Raw genomic sequence first — 15,119 nt, 5'->3', positions numbered from 1 at the left:
TATAACATTGCCTCTCTAGATTTATTTCTTCTCATGACTTATTTGGCACAAAAAAGTATTTTGTTACTCCTGTCTCAACTTTCCTGAAATCTGTTTTGTCATACATTTAGGAACAGTCTTTAGAAACTTATTGCAATCCTTTTTAAACATTTAGTCACATTTTTGGAACCTGGGCTGTTTGATTCCCACCAGAGTAAAGTTGAACCTTCATATGTATATTGCGGGGCAATAAACCCGATGGATAGACAGATGTTGGGAGGATATCTTACCCCCACGTAGTAGAAACACCCACACGCTGCCAGGGGCAACCAGGAGCAATGTTTGCTTGTGTGTGTAGGGGGTGTGATGGTGCGTCACTGGCGCACGAAGTGAAGGTCTGGTTCTTCCGCACACTGCGGTGGACTGCGCGTCTTTACGCATTGGACAACCAAAACTTTGACTTCCTCCCATGAGACCGGCAGCCTGACCTCAGCCTCGTCTCCTCGGTAGGGTATGGCTGTGCGATCCAGGACCGGGTTCTACCGGCAGGAGGTCCACAGAACCGTATGGGAGGCCCCGGAGAGGTACCGGGACTTGAAGCAGGTCGGGACGGGCGCTTACGGGACTGTGTGGTGAGTTTTGAAAAGAGCGTAAATGGAGAGTCGTGCGAGGTATTATTTTTACTCTCTGTGACAGAACCTTAAATAACTTATATTAAATGTGTTAAATTCATGGAACCGAAAATCCTACAAATAATTCGTTTTGTATTCAACGCAAAAGTAAAAGTAAATGATTTCCAATGTCTAGTATAGGATAATACTAGATTATGCTTTTGCTTTCAGCGACTTATGTCAGTGTTTACTTCAGTTACTTTCTTGTCGTTATGTCTCATCCAGACCACAGGCTGGGTTGGATATTTTGGTCAGTGGTCTCTGCACAGCTGGCTCTGCAGAGACCCACTTTGCTTTGTGTTATGGGGGATGAGGGACGACAAAGGACCCCCCCCCCCCCCCCCCCCCCCCCCCCCCCCCCGCCCGCCCGCCACACACACACACACACACCACCACCACCACCACCACAAAAAAACCCTCATTGTTTAGGAGTCAAAGACCCGAGTTAAGTGAACAAAATGCACTTTGTTCCCAATCAGAAACGTGCAGTTTCTCACAGACCCTCAAAACGGCAGCAATGCTTGGACTTCTACATAAACACGTTGATATCGTGATACATTCTAATATTTGTGGGGTGAGAGTTGAAAGTTTGTTTTGTGTTTGTGGCTCTCAGTTCAGCGTGGGACCGCCGCACAGGGGCACAAGTGGCCATCAAGAAACTTCACCGGCCCTTCCAGACCAAACTTTTTGCCAAAAGGGCCTACAGGGAGCTGCGGCTCCTCAAACACATGAAGCATGAAAACGTAAGAAATATTTTGGTTGCCGTGAGTGGATTATGGCGCTCACACATGAAGGTAATCTGGAGCGTCTTCCAATTGAATTTGCTTTGTTTTGATGTCTCCTGACAGGTGATTGGGCTGTTGGATGTTTTCACTGCTGAAATTTCACTGGATCGATTGCGTGACTTGTGAGTTTTCCCTCGGCTCCTCCGAACCCTCCTCCCTCATGCAGGCGGGTTTACATTTGTTTTCATTCTCGTCCAACCTCTGCAGTTACCTGGTGATGCCGTTCATGGGCACCGACCTCGGCAAGCTGATGAAGCTGGAGCGGCTGTCCGAGGACAGAGTGCAGTTCCTCGTCTATCAGATGCTGAAAGGACTCAAGGTGAAGGAAGTTGTGATGAGACGAGGAAAAACTTTGAGGGTCGTGTGTTGGAGTAAACTCATCTGACACTGTGTGTGTGTGTGTGTGTGTGTGTGTGTGTGTGTGTGTGTGTGTGTGTGTGTGTGTGTGTGTGTGTGTGTGTGTGTGTGTGTGTGTGTGTGTGTGTGTGTGTGTGTGTCTCCTCTGTCCGCAGTACATCCACTCGGCAGGGATCATTCACAGGGTGGGTGAACTTTGACCTTTCAGGCTATGCGCTTTGGGGGTGGGGATTTTTTTCTTTCTTTCTCTTTTTCACTCTGAGTCCCATTCATCCTGATTCCCACACACACAGAGAAGTGTTTGCTTTTTAACTGCAGATAGGATGACACGCAGTCTGTGAGATCAGATTACTGAAATGCCTCTATTTGTAGATATCTGACGTCGACAGCAACAGAAAGCAACATATTAGTGATTAATGTTCAGATTTCAGTCACTGGAGTTTCTTTTTTGTCTCTTTCACCACTGTGTGACTCCTTTCTGCATTTTCTGTTCTTCACAGGACCTGAAACCAGGAAATTTAGCCATTAACCCAGATTGCGAGTTAAAGGTAACTCAGCTTTGCGCAATTTGGCCACGATTCCAACTCCCCCACACAGTTTTTACATGTGACGCTCTGACGCTCCCGTTCTGCTTCCAGATTCTTGACTTTGGTTTAGCGAGGCAGGCTGACGCGGAGATGACGGGCTACGTGGTGACGCGCTGGTACCGAGCCCCGGAGGTCATCCTCAACTGGATGCACTACACACAGACGGGTAAAAAAAAAAAGAAAAAAGAAGCCCTTATTACTGCCTGTGAACGCCAGCGTCTTTTATGAGTGGATCATAAAAGAAGGGTGACCTTTGGAGTTTTGTGTTGCAGTGGACATCTGGTCCGCCGGCTGCATCCTGGCAGAGATGCTGCTGGGAAAGCCGCTGTTCAAAGGAAACGACCGTATCCTTGACCGCCCTCAGTGCGGCTTGATAAAACCCGCAAATCTCAGTGATCTGACTGGATGAAAGCTTTCAGAGCCTTTTGAGCAAACCCACCGCGAATCTCTACATCAAAACAAACACGGGCATCATTTACAGTTTGTTTACAGGTTTGCACTTGAAAGATAAAGACTCTTAACCACGGTCGCTGTCAGACTTGGACCAGCTCAGAGAGATCATGAAGATCACAGGAACGCCCAGCGCAGACTTCGTTGTGAAGCTGCAGAGCCAAGATGTGAGTCCGACGTTACACTCAAACTCTGACCTTGCACGTTTCAAAAATGAATCAACTTGGAATTATTCATGACCGGGTTACTTTGAACTATTTGACTTAGACAAGCTGGAAATATATATATATATATATATATATATATATATATATATATATATATATATAAAACAGAGTCATTTAACTGACTCCATGATATAAGTTCAGTGAGGTGAAACGTTTTATGCATTTACGGCGGAGAGCATGAACAGTACAAAGGGTCTCTATATATGCATTTACCTGATTTCAATGCGTTGTGAATGAATTCAGACTGCTGTTGGAAAATAAACTCCTGCAGCCGATTCATCCTGTAGTTTTATGTTTTGTACACATTTTCAGTGAAATAAGTCTCAAAAGGTATCATAACAATTCTAATAATAGAACAGAGATTTTTGTATTATTAAGTCAAATACAAATTAGAAAAAGTTTGTCATGTTTATATGCTTGTTTAAAAATTCCCTAAATCCCTCATGTTCTCTCCCCACAGGCCAAAAACTACATCCGAAGCCTGACAAAAATCCCCAAAAAAGATTTGCACTCCATTTTCTCCAAAGCCAGTTCAAATGGTATGTGAAGGACGGCGTCTGCCTTCCAGTTATCGTTCGTGCCGGCCCGAGCGATTTCTAAGTCTTCCTCGTGTCTCCGTGCTCTGCAGCAGTAAACGTCCTGGAGAAGATGCTCCTTCTGGACCCTGAGCAAAGGGTGAACGCCTCCGAGGCCCTCGAGCTCCCGTTCTTCAGCGAGTTCAGAGACGCAGAGGAGGAAACCGAGGCGCAGCCGTACGATCAGACCATGGACAACACAGACCTGCCACTGGAGCAGTGGAAACGTAAGTATTGTTTGAAAACTGCACATATCTGGATATTCTGACCAAGAGTCGGTCTGACCGTTGCATGAACTGTGACAAGAGTCCGGAAAAGTGTTGGTTAATTACATTTTATGAGCTTTTATTGGATGACAGGGAACCACAATTTAAAGAGAAAATATAAAATTATTTCAACGTCTGGCTCAGTACTGTAGAGCAAAGCCCCGTCGCTTTAAAGCTGGAAGGTCCGGGTTCAAATCCAAGCCAGTGTTGTGCGTCTCTGTGAGATACTTGTAGTTCCATCTCTTCATCAGATGAGGTCACTAAAGCTCTACTCTTCATGCATCCTTTGAACACAAACGCTCAAGTAGGAGGCGCGTTACTACAAACGACCTAGGAAAATTTAAATCTGAGGTTTTCTGGGACTGATGGTGAAGATGGGTCACATTTGAATATAACTGATGCATAACTCATGTTTTCTCTTTGTTCGCACAGGTCACACCTTCACAGAAATACTGACCTTCAGGCCGCCCCGGGACTCCAGAGAGACGTCACTCTGAACACACACACACACACACACACACACGCACACACACACACGCACACTTTCTTTTTTACTTTACTATTTTGTTATTTTGTGTAGTGATACTATAGTTTACAATAAATGTGTCTATTGATTTGTCTTCGGACCAGATTATTTTAATCTACCATTTGTCAACTAAAGCTGTCCGAGTCTTCATGTTCTCCATTTGTGTCCAAACAACAGATCCAAATGACACAGGTACAGTGTAAAGAGAACAGAGGCGACGCATTCTAGGTTGGATAATGTTATGAATACAAACCATCCAGCACATGTATTATAAAATCCTTTATTTGCATTGAACTGTCCTTACTGCATTTGTAGAACACTTTAGACGTAAATATATCTTTCAATATTTCTGGGTCACTTTATCTAGTACCAAGTTAGGATTCAATTGGCAGGGTGGAACAGTGCTGTCACAGCCTCGTTCATACTTAAAGCTTCAGCTGAATGTTGGATAGTCAAATGGGAGTTATTCCTTATTTGTCTTTTTGCTTATGACGGAAATCAATGTTACCTAAAGTCCTATGCAGAATGAAACAACACAAGTCATCTCAAAGACTTGTCCAGGTTTTATTGGTTTAGTCTTGCAATACTGGTTTGCGCCACAAGGTGGTGTAAGCCGCAGGAGAAATAAAACAACAGTGAAAACTCCTGGCTATGATACAAATAGATCCACATTGTCCCCAAACTGGATCACGAGAACTTCGAAACAAAAATTAAGAGCAACAACTCAGAAAGCCAGACTGAAATTTTCCATGGACTCCCTTAAAAAATGGTGGGAAAAAAAAAAAAAACAGTTTTAGAGAGAAAGAGTCCTGAACTGGATTTGTTTAATTCAGCGATGCCAGAATCACAGACATCAGCCTGTGACTTTCCAACTCCAGCTTCAAACAAATGGCGCACGAAGCATAGAAATAGAAAACAGCATCATAATTTCCATGGCGCAGCGGCCCCAACTTCCTGGAAAGGAAATTACAATACAACTAAACTGTTTGGTTTACTTTGAAATCCTAAATCTGTTGCAGATTTGCCTTTAACTCCGAGAGCATCACACGCCATATTTCTTCTGCAACGCCGCGACAGACGATCCGTCCAGCTCGGACTGGCGAAGAAAGTCAAACAGGTCTTTGATCACTGCGGTGGGGAGGAAGAAGCAAAGTACCGGCGTCATTACGCAGGACAACGTCTGGGTTGAAAAAATAAGAGCAAATGAAAAACAGGAGAAAGAGAGGAAAAAAAAGAAAAAAGAAAAGATCTGCACCTTTCTTCTCCGCGGCTGACATGAACATCACGGCCATGTCGAAGCGTCTCACGCTGGACAGGCTGCGGAGGGTCTCCAGTGTGACGGCCGGGGCTTCATTCCTGCACATAACCTCATGTTAATACAGTCGAACACAACGGTGGTTGTTTTTAAATGTACAACACAAATTAAGTTGACTTGACTTGTAACTCAGGAAAACAAACAAACAAAAAAAAAAAAGCTCGGTTTTATTTAATTCACAGTTTAACTCCAGACTCGTATTCAGGCACAGCTTCAAAAACTAAAACGACTGGAAGTGTCTTCAACTCTTTAAAAAAAAAAAAAACAAGATTAGGATTAGAACCGTAGAACTTGTTTCCCCAGTCGATCGTTTTATTTAGTTTTGATGTGATCAATGTGTGAAATGTGTTGAAAAGTCACATATCTTGTGGAAGTTTATATTTTTTAGAAAAACTCTGGGTATATTAGAGCAAATAGCACGCCATACTTATTCTGCAAGGCTGAGGTAAATATAGCTAATGTACTCTCACAGAGAGGAAGTAACGTACAGCGAAAATACTCAAAACGCTGTACAAAACATATATTATCTCCTAAATGTTGAAGTACAGATACTTGTACCAGAAAAAGGTTCATTTAACTCCTTAACTTCAGCAAATGGAGTAATCAGACTACAGTAACCAGATTTGGGTCCTTCACAGAGCAGGTAGTATTTTTCAGAACTCACTGCCGATAGAAGTGGTGCAGCGTCGTCAGAATCACGTTGAGGATGTCCGCTTCGAGAGAGTTGTGAAAAATCTTGGCGTAAGCGTTTGGCTCAATTTGCTGCAAAGAGAAAAAAAAAAACCGAACAGGAGGATTTTAATGGTGGAAATTTAAAGTCTATATGAGTTCGACCTGCAGGAGTGCTACAGCGGGGGGCGGGTCTCACCCGCAGGTATCGGTAGACGGCTTCAGGTTGGCTCCTGATCTTGCGGAGGTCAGCCTCCAGCTGGAAGCTGTTGCCCGGCGGAGGAGGAAGCTCCGCGACGGCCTGACCGGCGGTGGTGGTGGAAGGTTCAGAAGCTCGAGGGCTTTCCTCCGGCGCTGCCTGCTTGATCCCACGACTTGTATGCAACCAGGTGGACGAATGCGGAGAAAAGACGAGATAAAACCCACGTTTGCATGTTTAATCGGCGTCAATGACGGAGCCAGGAAACGAACACCTACTGGTCGGCTGCAGGAGTTGGGACGTCTGCCGTCTCCTCCATCTTGATCATCTTGGCGCTCGGTGACGTGGACAGCGGCGATGAGCCTTCTTCTACCTCACTTGTTACTTCCTGGATGAAGGACTTGAGCTCCCCTGAATCCACCTCCGGGACGGTCACCTTCCCACTGATTTCTTCAATGTCGATCCTCCTCAGAGGTTTCTGAGGAGCGAAAGGAGGACGACGCCATTTTCCTGATTCATTTGTCAACTAGGCGAAAAAACTGCTTTTACTTTGAAACTTTTCACTTATTTTCCCTGATTACTGCCTCCACTGTAGATGGGCAGAGGGAAACGGGCTCGGAGGGCGTAAGAGCGTCTCCTGCAGCCAACAAGAGGCGTTTTGCGACTCACAGCTGAGCGCAGATGTGGCGGCTTATCGATGGGCGGGACGGTTCTCCTCCGCGGGCCGGCCTCGGTCTGCAGGAGGCCGCTGGAGCTCGAGTTCTGAGGTGAGGGGGGAGAGAGAAGTCGGTGAGAGCGCAGAGCACGTTTATTTTCCCCTCACGGCTACCAGAGACACGGACCACCACAGAAGTCGCTGCAGAAACCACAAGCGATCCCGTTTAACCCCGTTAAGACCCGGAGCGTCGGGCAGGAAACGTTGACGGATTTAGATGCAGAGAGACATTCAAAACAGCGCTCCGCTGTGGCTCACTTTTTTTCCATTAAATTAAATTGCATTTCAGTGGGGGCTCAGTCTTGTAACGTACAATCTCAAGCTTCTGAAGTTCATTCAGCGCCTGTTTGTTGCCGGGCTCCAGCCTCAACACCTCCTGAAAATCTGCGAGACACACAAGGAGACGCACAGTCACAAATCCTGGCCAACCGGAGGCGACTGCTGACGGCAAAACTGCACACTCAATCTTACATTATTTACTGATATAAAATATCGCTCATGCATCTGTAACCGTGCTTTGCTCTTGTGCCGCACCTTGTCTGGCCCCCTGCGGTTTCCCCAGAGCCACCCTGGCTGTGCCTCTGCGGGCGAAAGCTTTGGAGTAGGTGTTGTCCAGGGCGATGGCCTTGGAGCAGTCGTCCTCGGCCTCTTGATACCTGCAGCGGACAAAGACAGAAAGAAGACGAAGCTCTGCTGTGAGTCTGCAGGAAAAGTGGACACGTGCACAGAGCTGTACTCTCAGGGTGTTCCCTCACTTCTCCAGCTTGAGGAAGGCCATGGCTCGGTTGGCCGGCAGGAGGACGTTGGTGCCGTCCGCCTCCATGCCGGCGCTGTAGCACTCCACAGCCGCTTCGTACTTCCCCTCTTTGAAATAGGCGTTGCCCTGGTGGGACACGTCCAACAAATCAAGTGAGCACAATCCGAGACCGTCAGCCGTGGCGCAGCCGCTGAAAAGGGAACAGATCTCACTCTGTCCTTCTGGACGACGGCCTGCTGTCGTCTCTGCTGCTCCTCCACCTGCCGCTGCTGATGGCGATCGGCCGCCGGAGCGTCTCCCTCCGGCGTGGATTCACTCAGGACGGCGGGCTCCTGATGTCCGAGCGCCTTAAATAAACAAAAACAAAAAACAACCCAAGAGCGGTTATACCAGGCAAACATGTGAACGAGGCGAATCTGCACTAAAAACCATCTCTCCGTGTTCACCTCTTTAATTTTCTTTATTTCGTTCGGCGCCTCCGCGTTTTCGGGGTCGAGCTTGAGGACCGTCTCGTAATCTGTCGACAGGGATTTTTCTCAGGTCATCTCAGGACGAGGACGTGTTGTCTCATCGACCGAGCTGCTCAGTACCTTCTACCGCCGATTCGTACTTCTGCAGGGCACAGCGAGCTGCCCCCCTCCGCGCGTACGCTTTGAAGTAGTTCCCGTCGAGAGCGATGGCCAGGTTGCAGTCGGACTCGGCCACACCGTACCTTGCAGAGGAAAAACCCTCGTTTATATGCGGGGAAATGTTCTTCAATAGCGTCAGTGCAGAAACTACACCCTGTGTATCCTTTTGAGTAATTTTAGCATTTTCTTTTCCATTTGGTTTGCACACTAAAGCTCAGTTAAATGACATTTTATAGCCGCATTTAAACTCACGTTTGAATAATCTTCCAGCTCTGATTCTAAACTATACATGAGGTTATAAGCTGCCTTGTCTTAAACATCCTCTGAAATAAGCAAAATATCATTATTTAAGCATGATTTAATAGAATTTATTCTCTTACTTAAGTTTTCTTTTCACATTTTTAAATGCACTTTAAAGACTTTTATCAAATTCATTCACTTACTTTGCTCACGGCCGACTTTGCGTTAGGATCAGCTCATCTTACAACTAATTCTCTTGAACTCTGAGTGAAGCCCGTCTTATTAAGCAAACCGAACCCATCCTGTGTGGACGTGTTCACGCAGCACGAGGAGACTTACTTTTTGAGTCGGAAGAAGGCGGTGGCTCTGTTTGTGGGAAGCACGGGGTTGTAGGGGTCTGCACCCATCCCTCTGGTGTAGCACTCGATTGCATCGTCATACTTTCCTTCTTTAAAAAGCGCATTACCCTACAAGTAAGGCAGAGTCAGTTCCAACGTGCTTGGATACATTATCTTAATTTTTTTCCATCGCTGTTTTCTTTACCTTTTCCTTCTCAGCCAAAGCCTTCTCCTGATCCGCCGCAGCTTCCTCTGAGTCCGACTCGTTTGACTCTGCAGGACATTCCTCTTTGTCCAGTTCTGACAGAGCCTTGTCCTGCCACCAGGACGCAAACATTGTGATAAACAGACATTTAAAAGCACCGTTACACTCGACTCCATGGTTAAATATTGCATTACGTACCACATCAAACTTGTCCCACGATCGGTAGTCGTAGGCTTTGATACCGGATGCTTGATTGGCATTGGATTTTGAGTCGCCGTTGCCAGTAGACACCTTCTTCTTCTTCCTCGTCTTTGTCTTGTAGTCTTTGTTGCGCACGGGAGGGAGGCTTTTCTGTGATACATCAAAATAACAAGGGCTGCGCTGTGAAGAATGATAAGTTCTCAAGGTTTTCTGAAGTGCGATTTCAGAACATAGGTCATGTTTGACGCAGCTGAGCAAATGGAGAGAGCACAATCCGATCTCATAGAAAAGGTATAATTGTGAGCAGTGGTGGCCAAGAGGCTAGAGAAGCAAACTTGGGATTGGAGTTTGCAAGTACGATTCCCCCAAGGCGGACAGGCCACTGCTGTGGTTCCTGACCCTCATCAGCTCCTCAATCAGGCTCAGTGCGTCACTGCATCATACAAATAGGATGCGTAAATGCAGAAAAGGGGATTTCCCCCAAATGATTAAAAATTACGATTAGTTTAGTTTACCAGAAAGTTACAGGTTTGCACTGTTATTCACAAATTCTTAAAGTTGACCTTTACATTTTTTTGATTCTAATAACTGCAGGGTGTTGAAGCACATAAATTATTATCGCCAACTGGACACTCACCTACTGATTGTTTACGAAATGTATTCCCTGAACTTTATGCTCATTTTAAACATGTATGTAGCTTTTAAGAACAGGTAATCTAAGACAGGCAGCATAAAAGTTAGACTAGGTGAAGTCAAGACGTTACCTGACCCTCCTGATCGCCTCCTCCTGTCCTCAGCTGCTCGTCCTTCTTCTTCATGTCCGCCTCCCAGCTCTCCAGCTCCCGCATGTAACTGTGCAGATCGTCCGCGTTTTGCCTCATCTGAAGCATTAACTCCGCGGCCTTGTTTACCCCGGACATCTCACACCCTGCGAAACCGACGTAAGTTTGTGAGGAAGTGTTTAACACCTGCTGCTGTTGTGTCTGTGAAGTTCATGAAGGAAACATGAGGAGGAGCAGAGAATCACGCCGTCACGCTTTCTGTGCGGCTAAAGGCTATTTTAACCAGCAAAGCGCGCGTATTTACAGATCCACGGAAACAACAAGCCCCCTGTGGCCCCTAAAACCTTGAAAATACCTTTTATTCCTTTCCAGGGTGGAGAAATCAAATATAGCTGCAGTTATTTTAAGTAAAGTGGAAGAAAAAGAGACGCTCACAGCTCTCTGTTTATGTTCGCAGCCATGACAGCGAAGGACCGGCGTGCTTTGCGCTATGTACGACGTAACAAAGATCGTATATACGGACAACTACGTACACCACCACCACCTTTTCTTTTGTTTTTACATTAGATAGATAGATAGATAGATAGATAGATAGATAGATAGATAGATAGATAGATAGATAGATAGATAGATAGATAGATAGATAGATAGATAGATAGATAGATAGTGATGAAACACAATCATTCAGTAATGGGTATACACAAAACTAGACAGTGTTACACCAATAAAGTAAGTAAACATTATTAGCACTCAATAAAACAATTTCAGAAAACTTTAATATTAAGACAAGTGCGAAGATATTAGAATGATTAGAATAAATCCAACACAGCATAATTATTACACATTTTAAAAGGTTATAAATAGATGATATCGAAACATACAAAACAAAAATATGGGAGAGGCACCATGGAGGAGATGAAGCTCAAAGGAGATCAGCTTCTGTTGCCAGGGACATGCTGAGATCAAATGAGAAGAAGGCACATAAAATTCCCTCTGGAATTTTCTAGGTGTTGTTGTTGTTATGATTGTTGTGCTGATTATTAGTAACATTATCATTATTTTCACTTAACTAAATGTAATTCTTTTCTCATATTATTATTAGTACTAGCGTATTGTTTCATTGACTTTTTTATTGTTCGAATAAAGATATACCAAACCAAAGCAAATAATAAAATAAGAAAGTAAGTTATGCACAAATCACGAGTGGACGAGCATACTGAAAGAAAATGCAAATAGACGATCTTCAATATTATAATTTTCAGCGAAGCCATTAAAAATTGCTGAAATATTTTTGTTATTGTTTTATTTGACGCTAAATTATTTTGTAGGTAGTCAAAGTACGTTATTTACACTCTTTAAAAAAAAATATATATATATATATGTATATTATTATTACCTTTGACCCGCAGTGACCACGTGATCTTCCAAACAGCAATGACCTCTCGTGCTCGCAGCGGCTGCAGCCACAGCTAACCGAGAAAACTCATGCTCACTGCTGCTAAGTGCACAACACGTTCGGCACGATGGGACAGACTAAACAGGAGGAGGATTATGGCTCCAAATTATTCTCCGAGAGAAACGAGGGGGAGCTGAAGAAGACGTCGGTCGACAAGAATCAGTGTCAGATGATGCTGCAGGTCGCAATGGACACGAGTGAGTGGCGATGCTAGCTCGGTTAGCATGTTAAAGGGAACACACTGTGCGTGGTCGTCAAGTCAAATCAATGAGTGTCAACTAGTTTAACCTGCAAGTCAGTTTGGTGTTGGTCTGTCTCAGCTAACTGGTTTGTGTGCTCCTGTCAGGTCCCTATGCCAAACTCCTGCTCAGTGCCATGAAGGGCTCCGGCTGGTACGACGCACACACACACACACTCTCAACCTCACATCATTAAACCTAAAGGCTGCAACAATCACGCAAATCTGTTAATGGATGAAAGTCTGCAAATGTGTTCATCCAGTGTAGTTTTAACTAATTACCTTAAATATTGCAAATGTACCTGCAACATAAATACAGGCACAAGAACTTGCATTCATGTTTCTTCTCGTGCCTGCCTTAGTGGCAAAGCACAAAGATTACTCTTCTAGGTGGCCGTTTAATTGCATTATTATTATTATTATTATTCCGCCATTTTTTTCTGCGGGTGACTCGTCCCTCAACTTTGGGAGCACAGGCATGGACCAAGTGCAGAGTCGGATGGGAGAGGCACCTCATGGAGGTGATCAAAGGAGATCAGCGTCTGTTGCCAGGGAGAGGCAGGCACATAACATTTCCTCTGGAGTTTTCTAGTTGTGTCATTCAGTGACAGCTTTATTGATTGTTGCATTGTTCAAACAATGAAATGTATAGCCCGTCCCATCCTCTGCACAGCTCCACTCAAACCATCCGTCTATACTAGTGATTCCCAACCTTTGTCTTGAAGGACCCGCATTGCAATCTTAGGCGAAAGATAGATAGAAAAAGAAATCTGTTGAGAGAAGTTTTCGTTAATTTTTCATGTGTACAACTGACATACACTTATGCTCATCAATCATGAGTAGGACACCATTTAAACAGGAAATGACAAAGAAATGCAAACAAATGTCTTTACTTTTTATACGCAGTTTGTTTTGATTAGCTGGTGGTTTGTTTTTTTTGTACCGTATCGCCCTCATCACCTTAATTCTTCCCCTTCGATGCAGCACTGTGTTGACAGAGAGACATTTGTCCTGTGAAGACTGCGACGGGTCGGTCAGTGGCGGCTTTGACACCACTGCGTCTCAGGTAGGAGGGACTAATGGCCGCCACACACTGCACGAGTTTCACCATCTTACGAGTCCACAGCGAGTCACTCTTTACGATATGAACCGAATAAGCTCTGAGCACGACGGGAAGCTTGCCGTGTGCAGATTGCGCGACGACAGGCCGAACCGCTGCTGGCGATGCGCGCGAGTCGACGTGGTTGTGCATTTCCAGTTGGCCGGTTTGATTGATGTTGGTCGCAGCAGCCACGCGCACGCGGGGCGACGAGAGGCCGACTTGACACGCAGCCGCCGTCTCTGCTTCCAGATCGTCTTGTGTCAGAACAACGTCCGCCAGCAGGAGCACATGAACCGGGTGGTCACCCACGAGCTCGTCCACGCCTTCGACCACTGCCGGGCCAACGTGGACTGGTTCAACAACCACAGACACCTGGCCTGCTCCGAGGTGAGCGAAACACACAGCCAACGGATTTACTCGCAAAACACTTGAGGGGTGGATTTATTTATTTTTTTAAAGTCTATTTTTGTTGCGTTGCTTTAATCCAACATTGATCAATCATTAAAGCAATTTGAGTAAAACTTTTTTTCACAAGAATAAATACAAAGTATAATCGACGTACATCTTCCAAATTCACTAGGATCGTCATTCACACGATCAAACCGCTCGAGTGAATCGACGACGCCTGATTATTTCCAACGCTGCTTTATTTCTCTCTCTCAGATCCGAGCAGCGAACCTCAGCGGAGACTGCTCCTTCTCCCACGAAGTTTTCAAGTTGCACTTTGGCCTGAAGGAGCATCGTCAGGTACGTGTCGAAATCTCTTTCCCCTTTCAAACGTGTGGCTCCGGTCTGAAACCCGCCCGGCGTGTCGTCCCCCGGCAGCAGTGCGTCCGATCCCGCGCCGTGCGCTCCATGCTGGCCGTGAGGAAGATCAGCCGCGCGGAGGCGGAGAAAATAGTGGACGAGGTCTTCCACTCGTGCTTCAACGACCACGCGCCTTTCGGACGGATCCCGCACGGCGAGACGGACGCCAAGTTCGCGTACAGAGATTACATGAACAGAGATCGATACTACGCGAACCTCTAGCGACGCCGATGTCTGGACTTTGGTCAGCGGGGAAACAAACGCAGCCCTTCAAAAGGGACTCGTCCTCAGAGGAAGCTTCATTTCATTTCTCTACTTTTCGGACACAAAATCAAATGGATGGGAGAAGTTGATTCTTCCTGGAGAATCAAGCATTAGATGAGTGATTGTTGTTGTTTGTTTTCAGGTGATCGGAATGTGTGATGAAGGAAATACAAGTTTCTTTTTCTGAGTGTGTGCCGTGGACGGATGGATGTCCAAAGTAGTTTGGGGTTTTTTTTGGTCATCTTTCTGACCCTTTGATCGTCATTCATTTCCTGTAAATACACTTGATCATGCTGACTTTAAACTGTGCTTCTAATTAAAGTTTGATTCCTCTGTGAAAGTCTGACTTTGTGTTCCTGTGCTTCGCCTTCCACTTTATTTTGTTGTTTTTTTGGTTGTTTTTGTGAAGGACAACAGCGGCCTGCTGCTTCGACCTTCCTCCTAAAAGTCGGGAGAATGTATGAATCGGCCAGAGGAGGATTAGTGAAACTGATTCTAACTCATTATGTCTAATCCTCAGAGAGCGATTCTTCAAGTAAACGCGTGAGCTGAGTGAAGTGGGGAAAAGTTCCTCCACGACATCTGCACGGCCGCTGTAAAACGGAATGGCTGACATCTTTATTGGACATTTCAAGAATGTCTCCAGAGATTAATGAGGGAAGAAGTTATAAAGGGAATCCGCCTCATAATCCCCCCCCATCTCCTGCCTATCTGAAAGACAACAGCCCCTGCATGGTAATCAGAAAGTCACCACACACTGGTGTTGGGGTGTAATACGC

The 15,119-nt window shown here is 45.5% G+C and overlaps 3 protein-coding genes across 8 annotated transcripts; 2 read left to right on the top strand and 1 right to left on the bottom strand.

Moving 5' to 3' along the window:
* Positions 1 to 327: 327 nt before the first annotated feature.
* Positions 328 to 4,715, top strand: LOC308127193 (mitogen-activated protein kinase 12-like). 2 transcript variants are annotated; one of them, XM_080492061.1, is made up of 12 exons: positions 328 to 611; positions 1,264 to 1,393; positions 1,499 to 1,557; positions 1,643 to 1,754; positions 1,948 to 1,977; positions 2,293 to 2,340; positions 2,431 to 2,545; positions 2,652 to 2,723; positions 2,917 to 2,996; positions 3,517 to 3,595; positions 3,685 to 3,858; positions 4,330 to 4,715. In XM_080492061.1, the coding sequence occupies exons 1-12, from the start codon at positions 493 to 495 to the stop codon at positions 4,392 to 4,394; spliced, it is 1,083 nt and encodes a 360-aa protein (XP_080348187.1). In that variant the 5' UTR covers positions 328 to 492; the 3' UTR covers positions 4,395 to 4,715. The 2 variants fall into 2 exon arrangements, with proteins under 2 accessions (XP_080348187.1, XP_080348188.1); XM_080492062.1 differs by lacking the exon at positions 1,948 to 1,977 and having other exon boundaries at positions 4,330 to 4,516.
* Positions 4,473 to 12,132, bottom strand: rpap3 (RNA polymerase II associated protein 3). Of its 4 annotated transcripts, none has more exons than XM_080492058.1 (17): positions 11,870 to 12,132; positions 10,456 to 10,619; positions 9,689 to 9,841; positions 9,491 to 9,601; positions 9,287 to 9,414; positions 8,669 to 8,790; positions 8,525 to 8,595; positions 8,291 to 8,425; positions 8,077 to 8,204; positions 7,856 to 7,977; positions 7,635 to 7,705; positions 7,276 to 7,368; positions 6,885 to 7,084; positions 6,607 to 6,781; positions 6,403 to 6,500; positions 5,679 to 5,779; positions 4,473 to 5,551 (listed from the first exon to the last, which is right to left on the bottom strand). In XM_080492058.1, the coding sequence occupies exons 2-17, from the start codon at positions 10,609 to 10,611 to the stop codon at positions 5,466 to 5,468; spliced, it is 1,950 nt and encodes a 649-aa protein (XP_080348184.1). In that variant the 5' UTR covers positions 10,612 to 10,619; positions 11,870 to 12,132; the 3' UTR covers positions 4,473 to 5,465. The 4 variants fall into 4 exon arrangements, with proteins under 4 accessions (XP_080348184.1, XP_080348182.1, XP_080348185.1 ...); XM_080492056.1 differs by lacking the exon at positions 11,870 to 12,132 and adding an exon at positions 10,829 to 10,960; XM_080492059.1 differs by lacking the exon at positions 11,870 to 12,132 and adding an exon at positions 10,909 to 10,960.
* Positions 11,874 to 14,685, top strand: atp23 (ATP23 metallopeptidase and ATP synthase assembly factor homolog). 2 transcript variants are annotated; one of them, XM_080492065.1, is made up of 6 exons: positions 11,874 to 12,126; positions 12,276 to 12,321; positions 13,152 to 13,233; positions 13,519 to 13,656; positions 13,933 to 14,016; positions 14,095 to 14,685. In XM_080492065.1, exons 1-6 carry the CDS (start codon positions 11,997 to 11,999, stop codon positions 14,296 to 14,298), a joined length of 684 nt encoding a protein of 227 aa, XP_080348191.1. In that variant the 5' UTR covers positions 11,874 to 11,996; the 3' UTR covers positions 14,299 to 14,685. The 2 variants fall into 2 exon arrangements, with proteins under 2 accessions (XP_080348191.1, XP_080348192.1); XM_080492066.1 differs by having other exon boundaries at positions 11,881 to 12,126; positions 14,098 to 14,423.
* Positions 14,686 to 15,119: the final 434 nt, after the last annotated feature.

The sequence above is a fragment of the Lipophrys pholis genome (genome assembly GCF_963383615.2).
Source record: "Lipophrys pholis genome assembly, chromosome: 22".
NCBI lineage: Eukaryota > Metazoa > Chordata > Actinopteri > Blenniiformes > Blenniidae > Lipophrys > Lipophrys pholis.
The sequence above is the reverse complement of the archived record's forward strand: the minus strand, read 5'-3'. Positions and strand labels throughout refer to the sequence as shown.